The sequence below is a fragment of the Alosa sapidissima genome, chromosome 1, assembly GCF_018492685.1.
Source record: "Alosa sapidissima isolate fAloSap1 chromosome 1, fAloSap1.pri, whole genome shotgun sequence".
Classification (NCBI taxonomy): domain Eukaryota; kingdom Metazoa; phylum Chordata; class Actinopteri; order Clupeiformes; family Clupeidae; genus Alosa; species Alosa sapidissima.
Window position 1 is genome coordinate 11,500,942 of NC_055957.1, and position 15,000 is coordinate 11,515,941.

The 15,000-nt window shown below is 46.6% G+C and overlaps 1 protein-coding gene across 3 annotated transcripts in view; it reads right to left on the reverse strand.

The window, feature by feature from the left end:
- LOC121678351 (low-density lipoprotein receptor-related protein 8-like) overlaps positions 1 to 15,000 on the reverse strand; it is a 48,094-nt gene that overhangs the window by 11,686 nt on the left and 21,408 nt on the right. For all 3 annotated transcript variants that reach the window (XM_042057826.1, XM_042057820.1, XM_042057834.1), the window contains exons 5-10: positions 9,408 to 9,833; positions 5,669 to 5,791; positions 5,129 to 5,251; positions 1,804 to 1,923; positions 1,420 to 1,545; positions 150 to 321 (exon numbers count right to left, since the gene is read on the reverse strand). In XM_042057826.1, the coding sequence (XP_041913760.1) occupies positions 150 to 321; positions 1,420 to 1,545; positions 1,804 to 1,923; positions 5,129 to 5,251; positions 5,669 to 5,791; positions 9,408 to 9,833 (1,090 nt within the window). The remainder of the gene's footprint in view (positions 1 to 149; positions 322 to 1,419; positions 1,546 to 1,803; positions 1,924 to 5,128; positions 5,252 to 5,668; positions 5,792 to 9,407; positions 9,834 to 15,000) is intronic.

Sequence of the window (15,000 nt, forward strand, 5' to 3'; positions counted from 1 at the left end):
TGATGCAGCAGGAGATACAAAAGCAACTTTGTTTCACTATCATTTGAACCATCAGCCATTTCCAAACACAGGCCACGGACAAAAGCTCAGCGTCTGTGGCCACTAATGCCTGTGATGGGCAGCAGCACTGGGACAGCACCGGAGGGTACCTGTAGATCCTCCGGTGGAAGCGGTCACACCAGAACATCCGGTTGGAGGCCACGTCCACGTCCAGGGCAACGGCGTTCTTCTGCGTGGGCACCACCTGGGTGTAGTCTCTCTTCACAAGATCGATGCGCCGGATCTCGTGGCGGTTGGTAAACATCAGATATGGACTCTTCCCTGTCGAAAGGAACATGCAACACAGTCAGTCGGGCCCTCTTACTGTACTCTGTTAGAACGTTTCTGTTTTTCTTAAACTTGAGTTTCTTAAACTTGAGTACACGAAAGCCAAAGTGCATGTGTGCTGACACAGTCAAATACAAATACATGAAGTGCAAGGCAATAAGTTCTGGCATGTACCAGCCTTAGAGCCATGAAGCATGACAGCACTGCTCACAGTGTCACAGGTTCTCAGTGTTAGCGAGAGAAAGTGGACTCCAGTGTAGTGTTAAGGGGGAGCTGACAAGCCCTCCGATTTACTGTCCTCATATGAACATGCTGGCCTCCGTAATGACTCACATTACTCAGTTGGTCTGCGCCGCTCTCTCTGCCCGATCTGCGGCTGTCTGCTCTGCTCTGCTCTACGCCGTGCTGCCTGCCACCCATCCCAGCTCTCCCTGCAGTAAATGACATCCGGCCGCCCACCCGCCGCTAAATACGACCACTTTAGCGGAGCCGTAATATCATTAAGGCAGCAGATATTGTAGCTGCGGGCACTGCTTCAATCAGCATGTCTGGCTCGTCCCTGCCTAAATGAACAGAGTGTCCAATTTAATCTTGGCATGGATTCTTTTCTTTTTTTACCTTTGTCTTTTTAACTCTGTCCCCACGGCAGGCATTGTGCTCTCACTGGAGAAGAGGCAGGAGGGGGAGTGAATACTCTCTCTCTCTCTTTTACAGTCAGCATGTGTTAGGCATGATTACGCTACTGTGGGCTCGACACACACCACCACACACACTCACACAAACACTCACACCCACGGATGAGTGGGATGAGCATGGACAGTGAGGCGAAGTCTGCAAAGAGCCCGTAGAGAGGTTATGGAAGGGGCAGAGAGGGCGGCACACGTGTTGTGCACACTTGGCAAATTGAGATTTACGTAATGCTAAGAATCTGGGTCTCAAGCTCGGGTTCAGTTACAGACTGGACTTCTGAAGGTCAGGGTGGTGTGCATGAGTGCGCACCGAGATGTGACATTCGCTATGCTCTCTGCTCTCTCAGTTGTTGCCGTGGAAACATGTGCCAGATGTTTGGCAGGTGCACTGACGGCGTCTCACCTTCGGCTTTGCAGGTCTTGCTGACGGGGTCCATCTCGTAGCCCAGGTGACACTCGCACTTGAAGTCCCCTTTGAGGTTGACGCAGATCTGGCTACAGGCGTCTGGGTTCTCACACTCATCGATATCTGACCAGGGGAGGACGGGCGGAAATGAGATCATAAGTAGGAGCATCAATGAGTGTTTGACAAAATTATTTGCAGCTCTGAAATAAAACATCTATCACACAATAGACTTTCCCATGTAAATAGAACAATCAATGGTCCTTGAAACTAGCTAAACAACGCAGTCAAGCATTGATTACCAAAGGCTGAATAGCAGAGATCCATATTGTTCCACAATGTTTGTTAGCATCTGTACAGAACAGGTCATTCGGTGGGACTCACCTCCACACGTTCTCTTGTCCAGCAGCTTGTACCCTGCTGGGCACTGGCATTCGAAGCCAATGGGCCTGTCCACACAGACGTGCGAGCAGCCCCCGTTGTTGAGCTGGCACTCGTTCAAGCCTGAAGGGGCGAAGGCAGATCAGAGGGATCACTACTCTGAGGAGCGCAAACTTCAGTCAACCGTCAAAGCCTTCAATCAGCTCTCAGTCCTGAGACTGACACTTGATTAAGCTGGACGTCTGGAGCAACATTTGTTTGACATGTATGCTTGTTTTTAAGGTCAGATTTCATTCGCCAACTTGAATAGCAGAAGTAATAGTAGTGACAGCAGCAGCTGTGCTGCAAGGGAATTAAAATCAAACTCATTTAGATGTCTATCAATTAATCAAATGTTAATTCAGTAACATATGCTAATGCATAATAGATTCATTTTTGACATGCCTTTACAAAAGACATACCACTGCCAGAAATAGCACACTATAAAACCAGCTAACCAGAAAGACTAGCGCTTGCATGTAAGTGAAAGGTATCAAAAGCCAGACATATGTTAAAATGAAAGCCCCTATTCAAAGGAAAGTGCCCAAGTGTATACGTGTGTGTGTGAATGTGTGTATGTGTATACGTGTGTGTGAATGTGTGCAAATGTATACATGTGTGAGAATGTGTGCATATGTATACGTGTGTGAGAATGTGTGCATATGTATACGTGTGTGAGAATGTGTGCATGCGTATATGTGTGTGTGTTGAAAGTAATTGTGGTGAATAATTACTTAATATTAATCTTAGACTGGCAAACTTCAGGAAAAACTCAGGAATCAAGTTTATTCTGTTATAAGCAGAGAGGGTACAAAAAAATGGTCTATGGTCTATGTAGGCCTAGCCCAGGCCATGGCACAAGGCCATGGCCTCTGTTGGATCACCCTCTCTCTCTCAGTTCTCCATAGTCTAAGTCCAAGTCTAAATCCAAATCTGACAAACATTGCAGTTTAGTTACTTTTAAATGCTTTAAACAAAGAAGAAAATGGCGCCAAAACAAGCCCACATGGTTGGCTCTCCACTTGGCATCAGACACACCTACTCACACCCACTTCACACCTATCTGAACAGCATGATGAGAGATATCTTATATATCAGAAATATCACTTATAGAATGTTCCAAACATTCTCACAATCAAATCATTACAATCCTTGTACTGAGACTATCACAATGAAACCAGACATGAATACATTTACATACATGGATACATTATATCAAGGTAACATCCTTTGTCATGTATACCTGATAGCCCTTGAACCACTACATTAGCATTTGATTGGGGGAGGGGAGGGTGTCTTTGTTTTAAACCAAGAAGGGCCACATGGCAATTAAATTATTAATAATTTTAACCGTAAAATTATTGCTATCAGTGTGAATGTGTGTATGTGTATACGTGTGTGTGAATGTGTGCATATGTATACGTGTGTGAGAGTGTGTGCATATGTATACGTGTGTTAGTGTGTGCATATGTATACGTGTGTGTGAGAATGTGTGCATATGTATACGTGTGTGTGAATGTGTGTGTGTGTATACATGTGTGAGTGTGTGTATGTGTATACGTGTGTGAGTGTGTGTGCATATGTATACGTGTGTGAGTGTGTGTGCATATGTATACGTGTGTGAGTGTGTATGCTTGGTTTTTGCTAAGCGAACATCTTGTGACTTTGGGGTTGGCTGAACAGCTGGAGGAGCCAAGTGGTCCGTGAAGCTTTTAATGAGAAGGAATGGAAGCTGACGCCACCAGCCAAATATGAGGAGGAGGCTCACAAGGCAAGGAGCGAGACACCGGGAGACCTCGGCCAATCAGGATGCCATGTGATGAGGATGATGCAGGGCGACGGGTGGTCTCTGTGATTTGACTAAAATGAGAGAGCTACAGACAGGTAATTTGACCAGCAACTCCTTTAAATCCTGTCGAATTTCCTTTCTGGGACTTGTTGATTAAGCTGAATTGTGCCGACACCTGCTCTCCGACTCTCCACTCCTACTCCAGCCTACCCCTCTGAACACGCACATGAAGATGCCCTCGCTCTTTCATTTCCTGCTCACACACACTCCCACAGAAACACACACACACACACACACACACACAGAAACACACACACACACACACACATACACACACACACACACACACACACACACACACATACACACACAGACACACACACACAGACACACACACACACACACACACACACACACACACACACACAAAAACACCAACACACGCACACGCACATACACACACACACACACACACACACACACACACACAAAAACACCAACACACGCACACGCACATACACACACACACACACACACACACACACACACACACACACACACACACCCTCACCCACACACACACTCGTGTTTCGGTCTATCTCTCCGTCCTCGTCCTTCGGTCTCTTTGCTCTCGCTCCCCTGCGTCTCGGAGAGCAGCCCGAGGCTTCTGGGCCAGGTCTTCTAGCGCCCTCATTAAAGGGGTGACGGCGGCACCCTGACCAGGACCAGGGGAAAGAACAATTAGGCCACACGCCGCCCCGCTTTCGCCCGCCACCATATGTCAGACCCGCATCACAGCACCGCCGATTAACAGAGCAGAAGGAATCACAGGAGAGGAGTAATCGTCTTAGAAGAGTTCAAACGAAGATATGCATAATTCCTTCTGAGAAAAGAGTGCGTATCCAAGTATCCATCCACAGGGGGGTGGGTGGGGGGGGGGGGGGGGTAATCTGAGATTCCAGGTAAGTTTCTTGCCAACTTGAATAAATGTATGCACACTCCATTTCTGAGATATCACTGTGATGGATGAGTGTGGGTGAATGCATATCGGCAAAAAATACAGAAAAAAAAGACTGACTGGACTGGACTCTCAGACTTTTTAACTTTTAAAATAACAACTCCATGGACCATAAGATGAAGAAAACAACTTTCAGCAATTAATCATGACAGAACGATTCATAATTCATAAGCACAAATAGCTTCATCAAGGCGAGATGGAAACTGGGCCAGTACAAAAAACTCCAGACCAAAACAGCGGCACTCTCCACAGCAGTGTGCATGAGATGAGCTCCATCAGGGGCGAACTAGTGCCAAGATGATCAAACCATCAAACCACGACGCCAGCGCCAGTGATCAAACCGTGAACAGCAGGAGCGGCCGCAGAGCCTAGAAAGGCTTCTCTGGATAGAATACAGGCTGCAGTCCAGTAATCATGGGTCATCATGAATAATGGAAGTCGCAATTGAAATAGGAACAAAAGCTAGGGGCACATATTCTTACCGCACTCTTTCTTGGGCTCGTCTGAGCGATCCTTGCAGTCACGGGCGCCGTCGCATACTTTGTCACTGTCGATGCACTCGCCGTTTTTGCACAGGAACTTATGAGGGCCTTCACATTTGGTCGCTGCAGGATGAACAGTGGAGAAATGTGAACACCAACATTAGCCAAGACCAGGAGGAGAGGCGGACAGACACAGAGGACACAGGCAGGAGTCAGGAAGGGCAAATTCCTGTTTGATTTTTTTTCTAATTACTATTTCATCTGATGTATCTATGGGGCTTGAAGATAAACCTGAATTTTCTCCAAGTGGAAATTAATCCAATAATCCTTTATCTGGTAATTAACTGTCTAGTGTGTGTAACCCACACAGTGACATACATATACACACACGTACACACAATAACCCACAAACATAGAATGGCACACAAACACACACAGTGTGCATGTAGATGTGCATAGAGAATAAAGAGGTACAAGGTAACACACACACACACACACAAACACACACACCTACACACACACACACACACACACAATTACCATTGACACAGCCAGCCTCGTCGCTGTGGTCAGGACAGTCGTGCACCTTGTTGCACTGTTTGGTACCGTGGATGCATGAGCCATCTCCACACTGGAACTCATCGGGCCGACACGTTAGCACCGCTGCAAGGCACACACACACACACACACACACACACACACACACACCACACCACACACACACACACACACACACACACACACACACACACACACACACACACACACACACACAGTCAGACACAGGAGTTCCACCGCCATTTACACACATCACATCACCAAAGCAACCCTCACACTGTCCGCCAGGTTAAGTCCATCTCCTCCAATGGTCATTCCTTCCTCCAACTTCCCTTCAATCTCCCTTCTCTGTTCAATAAATGCAATGAATTTGACGCAACAGAGGAAAATAAGGGTTCCAATGCGCTCTGATGGTATGTTGAGGCACTACTGTCTCAAATAAGGAAAATGATCAAAGAGGCTTTTCAAATCGAGGGTATGCTACAATAGGATTGCAGAAAGTCTGCTCTGCTGTAAGACTGCAGTTCTGTGCTGACAGGTGTAAAAATAGAGATGCAGCTGAAGAATATCTGAGCTGGAGGCAGCCCCCACACAACGGTTTTCTTGCATGGTTAAAAATAAAATCACACAAAAATTACACAAAATAGATTCATAGTTATATTTTTGTCATCAAAACTGTCTTTTCATCAACAATTTAATGTCTCATCTCCATAAGTACAAACACATATGTATTTACAGAAAATACACATTAACACACACATACATTACAAGCACATGCACACACACACACACATACCAAGATACAAACACATAGACACTCAAGCACTGTCACACACAGGCAGAATTTTCACATTATTGTTCCCCTCGGTCCCTATCAGGTGGTTGGAGAAAAAAATATTCTGTAAAAGCTGGAAATATGATTTAATTTTATCTGTGTGTGTTTGTGTGTGTGAGTATGTGTGTGTGTGTGTTTAAGGGCATCCGTGGTGGTGTTGCTGACCATAAAGAGGCAGAGAGGAGTGGAGGAGATTACACCACCCACTGCTCGCGCCTCTCAGCCCCAGAGCAATCGCACATCTCCCATCAGATTACCAGCTCTATCGCACACTCTTAACAAAGGAGCACTTACTTTGATGTGCGGGGAGATTCAACTGAGGCTGTTTGTCAGAATCTCAACTGGAAGTCATACATTCACACAGGGGGTTAAAGTCACAGTAAAACCGGCAGACTCGGAGAAAAACAACGAAGGGTCTTGTCTGACCGATCATGGGAGCCAGATTTACACAGATACTGAAGTGATGGTGACTGCTTTGTTGTTCTGGCGCTCTTGTCACGGTAGCTCACATTACAGTGTCCTTCTGATGAATATGCTGATGTGGTGATTGTGAATAATCACCAGATGAAGAGTGCGGAGGGTGGCTGAGGGCTCGAAGGCCAGGGCTATCACAGCGCCATGATCAGTCGGAGTCCTGCTGAGCTCAGCAGCCGCCCGCAGTCAAGGGCTACTCGCAGCTCAAGGACACGCGCCGGTTGCCTAGCAACCTGTGGTCGCCTGTGTGCAGCGCTGGCAAAGATCCCCCCCGCCTACCATCCCACCTCCCCCCCCCCCCCCCCCCCCCCCCCACACACACACACACACATACACTCACACCTCCCCTCTGGAGTGACATCCGAATAGACCTTTGGACAGCTGTGATGCTGGATGTGAAGAGAAAGAGGGATTGGAAAAGGAGGAGGAGGAAGAGGTGGAGGAAGAGAAGAAGGAGAGGTGGAGGAGGAGGAGGAGGAGGAAGAGGTGGAGGAGGAGGAGAAGGAGAGGGGTAGGTGGGGACAGGCTGGTCTTATGTGCGGAGAATTAAGGGCATGTGCGGGCTCGACAAAAGGGGTCACAAATCAGACCGGCCATCTTCTCCAGGCGCTCGGGGGGAGAGGGCAGCCCCGATGCTAGCGGTGCGTTGAGAGCCGGCTGCTGTGGAAGGTGATGTGATGTCACCATGTGATGGCATCATAATTAAAATCAGGAGCTCTCTAGGTCAGGGACTATTTCCCCACCAGAGCCCCACAGGCCGCCGCAGGGTTTTATGTGAAAACTGTTGTTTACCACACACGCTTTACCCAGGGAAAAGCACACACACACACACACACACTCACACACACACACACTCACACACACACACACACTCACACACACACACACTCACACACATACACACTCACACACACACACACACACACACACACTCACACACACTCACACACACACACACACACACACACACACACACACACACACACACACATACATACACACACATACACACACACACACACACTGCCTCGCCAGATTTAAGCGGAAATCTACAGGGGTGTTATTATTCATAGATTGTATCTATAAATGTGTACGTGTGGGAGTGTATAACCAAGGAGAATGTTCCACCTGGCATGCTAGCGTGCCCAGAAAGCTAATGCAGGGCCTATGGGCTGACACAGCCATGGCGTGGGACTGGGACTGGAAGGCAGCTGTCTCCGCAGCGCAGGGAGAATTTCACCTGTCTGCACGAGCAAGACTGCTGTCCTGTTTGTCTGCTTCTCATTACAGTGATCCAGCCTGGCTGGGACCAATGTTGTGCACACAGACATACTTCAGCTCCTTAATCTGCACCAAAATACTTCAAGAATATATTGCTGTATTAAAGTATTGGTGTCTGTAGGTTCACACAAATGTATTACAATCCAGCCCAAAGCTGATAACGGATTTCCATGTTTTTAGTCAGTACTGTAATATACTACTACAAATGTGGATAAAGCTGCTTTGAAGTTGAAATGTAAATTGACTGCTTGCTGATTGGGTAGGCAGCCCTAGAAGCCCTGATCTGGCTGGTGTAAAAAAATCAGCAGCTGCGCAATTATTCTGTCCACTACCCACGTAAAACAAAGCCCACAGAGAAATACCACAGAGGTGAGAGCTCTGAGAACTCTAAGTGCCTTTAATTATAAGTCTAAGTACCTCCAATTATATTGAAAAGCTAGGGGCAGAATCCATATAAGTGCATGGCTTCATTTTGACTGCATTTATTTGCCATGTCAATATCTCTCTTACCCTGGAAATCCAGAGTTCTCGCGAGAGCACAATGGTATTGTCTCTGCGAGACACTCTGGCAAAGAGCAATGATGCACGTTACTTTTACCCCAACATTCCGGGAAACCAGCTAAACTGATGAAGACAGCGCTGCAACGTTGGAGGACAGTACACATTGGTCATAGTGTTATCGAAGTATGAGTATGAGTAATCATACTCATTAGTAATCATGGTCTAGTGTTATCCAATTGCGTGCAGTGAGATTTTTAAAAGCATGCTTGTTGCTGCTCATGCTGAGTTGGGCCATTACATTGTTCTTTGCCAGACCCTTAATCTTTCTAGATTATCAGGGTCTGGATTTTCCAGGCTATATCTCTCTGTACTTAACCCTCAAAATCACAAGGGGATATTATTGAGCTGAATGGTGCGGTCAGTTGAAAAAACAAACAGGGTCTGTGTAAAAGTGAATCGCAACTGACCTATTCAGGTGAGCCAGGCCATATAGGGTGCAACCAAAACTACCAGAACTCATAACCACCTAAGCCCAACTAAGCAAACGCATGTAACATTCTTGTCCACAGCGATACACCTCACGAAAACAGAACCTGACAGGAGACGCACAAACAGACGAGCTCCACTCACGGCAGTCTGCCTCGTCCGACTTGTCCTTGCAGTCGGGGTCTCTGTCGCATCTCCAGGCTGGCCGGATGCACTCGCCACTGCCGCAGCGGAACTCTCCAGGCGAGCACTCTAGCTTGCGGGCTGGTGGGGGTGCGGGGGGTCGCCCCCCCCCCTCCGCCCCTCCTCCTTTTCCCCCTCCTGCAGCTCCGCAGCGCTGGGGCCACTCGTCGGAGCCGTCGGAGCAGTCGGGGTCACCGTCGCAGCTCCAGGGCTGCGGCACACACTCGGAGCTGTTGCAGCGGAACTCGTGCGGGCCGCAGGTGGGTGGTGCACACTTGGCCTCGTCGCTGCCATCGCCGCAGTCGTCGTCCCCGTCACACACGTAGGGCAGCGCCAGGCACCTGCGATTGTGGCACTGGAACTCACCAGTGGGGCAGGCGCGGGCATCTTTGTGGCCAAACACACACAGACACAGACACAGACACAGAAAAGAATACATGAAAGACTGAACACACATTACGCACATGTACAGACTGATTTCCACTGGAGCTTTACCTCATCTTAACTTTAACATTCACAATATACAGTCACATACAATAATTTACACAGACACTCAAGTTAGCACATAAACACACACACACACACACACACACACACACACACACACAGAGGTGGTGACCCACAGCACTACATAGGATTATACATACATAGGACATAGGATAGCAATACAATGCAGTTCTTATACCTTAAAATGGTGGCTTCGACTGTCGCCACACTGACAATAAAGGGAATGGAGTCTCTAATATTGCCGGTGCATGTCTGGGATGCCTGGAATTGTACCATGTAATGCTGTTGTAGTGGGTAGGAGCATGACCCTTTTCATCGGTTAGTAATGAATTGGGCAGCAATTAGGCGCCCAAATCATGCTACTTTAAAGGTGACCTGTGTAAGAATTGAGGTGAAAATATCCAAAAAAATGAGCTACACGCATCAAAAGAATGAGAAGAAATAGGGGTTTTAAAATAAATTTAAAATAAATGACATCATAAAATGACAAGATATAGTGCTGCAGAGATATCAACCTGAATTAGCATGCTAAATTACTAGCCACAGCCCGACAGGTGTCATAATACCAGTTCCGGCCATGGTAGGCGGCATGCGGGCAACATAACTGCCAGCCAAACTGCAATAGATGTTTCTTGATTGTTACTCTAGGGTAGACCAACTCACTTTCTGGAGGTATACTGCCCCCATCTTTTATGGAATGTGGAGTATGAATTGATTTTTTTGGCGGACATTACACATGACACCTCGTGACTTTTCCAAGCGACCTCAAGTTGACAGCTGCAGGGACATATCTGCATCTCAGGCCTGTCTGAAGGGTACTCATCACCTCTAGGGCAAGACTGACTTCTTCTCAGTGCAGAAAAACAAACATATGGAGCATAGCACTCGGGGTGGACAAAATAGTACTATGCACCTTGGATCATCTGAGAGTTTGTTCATATTGTGTGTTCATACTAAACTGTTTGCTGACATGGGTATATAACACAGTCTTTCACAAGGAGAAATCCACAACAAATTATGTTTTATCAAAAAAGCACACGCAAAAGGAATGACACCCAGTGACCCAGCATTTGTGGTGGATACAGCTTCTGTTTAAATGTGAATTCCATTCTACCACAGGGCTTTAGATCAGTTTGTAATTTCAAAATTAAACAGATGGAAATTATCCCTTACTGAGGTAGACACACAATCATTAAATAGCTATACTGTTATTTTTTGGACAATCATACATGTAAGAAACTACTTTACCAGGCTCAAAATACTATTACCTAGAAGTGACAACATGGGAAAAAATTCAAATCCAAATTCAAAATTTGTCTGCAACTTCAAAATCGGTGCTAATAGTGCAGTCTGGACACACTTTAAGCCTTTAAAGAAAGAAAGAAAGAAATAACGTTTTGATATTTTGTAGCCATCATGATAATTGCTGCACCCTCCTTAATACTGCTATTTCATAGCACAAGTGGAAGTTCTTTCAGCACAAGAACTACCTTGTGCTCAGTGGCCCGCTCCAAAACCACGGGAGATGAGACCGCCGAGAGCTTAGCGGCCATGCTAGCTGAGTCCTCTCATCCAGTCTCTGTGCCCTGTAGTCCCACTCCTACAGCGGCCCTGACTTCCATCAAAACATCCCCAGGAGGACACAAGTGCAGACAGACTCAGACAGATCAATTCGACAGGACTTTAAGATTTTCCCCCACTTCAGGTAACTTCTTATGCTGTACTGCTGATGCACCTGGATGCTGCTAGCTGTAAAGAAAGAGCTATCAGAGGCTCCAAATGGCTAATTATCTATAATGGCCTGTGTGCGTCACATCTACAGCTTGTCATCAGATGGTCAATAAAAAATGCTTTCCATTCTCCCCGGCTGATTCTCCAGCTCCTGTGTATGAAAAGCGTGAACCATGGCCCATGCTGATGGCATATTATTTATTCCTGTAGGCGAGAGTCGCTAATGACAAAGTCTGTCCATTTTCTAAGAGAAGTAACAACCTTGCCACAGCATGGAATGAAGAGCAAGGCCAGAAATGGGAGAGCATGGCCCTGTGGATGTTTCCCACAATTTTAGATAAGGTTCCAGAATGTTCTACTCCAACGAAGTTAAGCGTTTAATAAGTTTTCTTTATCTCCACATCAGCAGTATAAGGTACAGTATGTCTTCCCAGCCTTGACAAGTGTTCATGAGAAAATAAGAGACTCGAGCTTGATGCAATCACGCTGCAAAAGCACTAAAAAGCAGAGGCAGATTCTCAATATGATGGGCCTGAGGCAATAGATTAGCCTAGATTAGTTTTAGATTATGCTGCGTGGGAAGAGGATATTACAATCAGAATCCCTGTTCCAAATCATCCATTTTTTTTCTACAGTACTTTTATTATTAATTGGACCCTAGTGGTACTCATATACCATTTGGGCATGCAAGTGTGCCAAAAACAAGAAACATATCACGGCACAAACAACAAAAAAGGCATTCTGTTTTTAGAAATCAATATTTAACATTCTCCTTTTTCCACTGCTATGAGTCATCTCTTCAAATACATTTTCCCCATCACAACAAGCACATCATTTAAATAATTCACTACTCATGCTGCACATTACGCACTGGGAACAACCATTAGCAAAACAATTAGCAAACTGAAACAAGCCTGACCACTTCTACTTCTCTCTACTTTTTTGTTTGTTTGTTTCCTACACAATACACTTACAAAATGGATTATGTGATTATGTGTAATGCCTCCGCCTGTAGGTCTCCGCTCTCTAGTGGACTGAGCTGCCTGCGTGCGTGTGAGAGCGGTGGGATGCTCTGGAGTAGAAGCGAGGAGCGGAGCGGAACGCATCCCGTCTGACCCATTTCCCTGGTAACCGGGCTGCTGTGATGTGTGGGGCAGTGATGAGTGGGGATGGGCTGCTGGTTCTGGGCAGCCCAGAGGGGAAGGCTGTGACTGGACACTCCACTCCTCTTAGCTTCTCATGGTAGCCAAGACTGCCGCTTGGGACCCACAAGACGACCCCCGACAGGAATGGGTGAAGATTCCCAGAGTGTCTGCTTCTGTGTGTGTGTGTGTGTGTATTTGTATTTGTGTGTGTGTGTGTGTGTGTCAGGATGAATCTGCTCGTGTTTACTGTCATTGTGAGTAATATGCCCTCTGCTCTATCGTGAGTGTGTGGATTTGTTGCTTGACGGTGCACTTAGTGGCTGATTAAACATAAAAGAGAGCGTTCTCTTTACTTCATTTGCCAATGTCTAGGAAGCTCTCCAACTAATTAAAATAATCAGTGCTGACATGTAAGTTCTATCAGTAGAGGCATCTCAACAGCTGACCTTTTCGTTGTAAGACTACAGACTGGGACTAATATTTCAATGGCTGTTGATTTAACTGTCTGAATTAAACCCTTCAACCAAACAAGAGGTGGGGCAGAAACAAAGGAGAATGATTGCCAACATTTTGTGTCTCTAATTCTTTTGGATTTGCATAATGTGAATAGAGCCCTCATTCCTAACTGTACTGTGTGTGTGTGTGTGTGTGTGTGTGTGTGTGTGTGTGTGTGTGTCTAATTCCCTGTGTGAGTATGAATGAGGGAGAGAGACAACACGGACATGTTCTTCACACACACACATGACCCGGCCCTTCTGAGCTCTCTCAGCAGCAGCGTGTGGAGGCAAGCGAGCGGCAGAGGAAGAGTGCTGATTGGCTGAGCACTTCTTCGGGGAGCTCCCATCCTCATGTTAATCAGGTGCTCTGGCGAGGCCCATGCATTATTCAGCATGCAGACGACTCAATTAACTCGACTTTACTGAACTGCGCGCTTCCAGCTTTAAGCTGCTGATTAGCAAGCCAGTGAGAGCATAGAGCCAAAGTGACGCGAAACTTCGCTGAGGTGAGAGAAGGTGGCATCCTGGAGCTACTTAATCCTCAGCTGCGTTTTACCCAGGAACTCCCCACAGAGTTCAGCCACGAGAGCCCTCAAACAAACAGAGCCCGAGGATGGAGAAGAAGTCACACAATCAATGGAAATATAACGCCTGATGAAGTAAATCCTCACACTGAGGATTCTTTTTTTAATTCAGTAAGCGATGTATGACTTATGACAAACAAATTATTAACCTTTGTAATGACACGCCTTCAGTCCTGTTCACTGGCTCACCCCTACATAGGCTAAGTGCAGAAATACATAAGGCTTGCTCACTAGTAGTATTCTGGGCAGTAGGGGCTTATCTAAGCCATGTCGCATCCATCAGCATACCTCAGAGCACTTAGTAATATTTATGACCTCTAAAAGCTGAAGTGAGAGAGAGAAATGTTTATTGAAGCTTACCTATCGATAGTTGTGTTGCACTGCTGAAGTTTAGGATGGGGTCACGTTCACACCAATGCACCATGACTTCCTCATCCAGCCATCTGCTATATATTTTTCTGGATCAAATCGGAATTATGATTTCATGTCACCTATGAGCACAGAGGAGCTCCTGAGCAGGATATGGGGTTCTGTTCTGTGCTGAGACACAGGAGGTTGGGTCTGGTACAGGAGTCTGCCCCCCTGCCCCTGCTATGTATCAGCTCCTCTAGATTAAAGTTATGAGGCCTTGGCCTGGAGATAATTAGAGTTGTATAACACCACACCAGACAGGCACCAGCAAGCAGGAAATCAATTACTATTTGGAACCCAGGTGAAATACTGCTACTGGCCCAGCCAGTTCACACTGTCTCCTCGCTCAATATGTACCCCAGGAAGCTGGAAGGTATTAGTATTCAGGCCTGGCAGATGGGGGCCTGGGTGGGCTGTCTGAACACTGCCCGTCTGGAAACAAGCGCCCAGGACTCCAGGAGCCTACAGGCGTGGGTGCTGGGACATAATGAGAGTAGAGAGCCACATAAAGGTGATGGATTAACCAGGAAGAGGATGCTCAGCAGAGACATCTCAGCTACATGCTGACAACAAACATACCAGGAACAAGGATCTAACTCCAACAAAGTGTGGATGTTGGTGTATGCTGGCAGAGATTTAGCTAAAGTGTAAGTATCTGTGTGTGTGTGTGTGTGTGTGT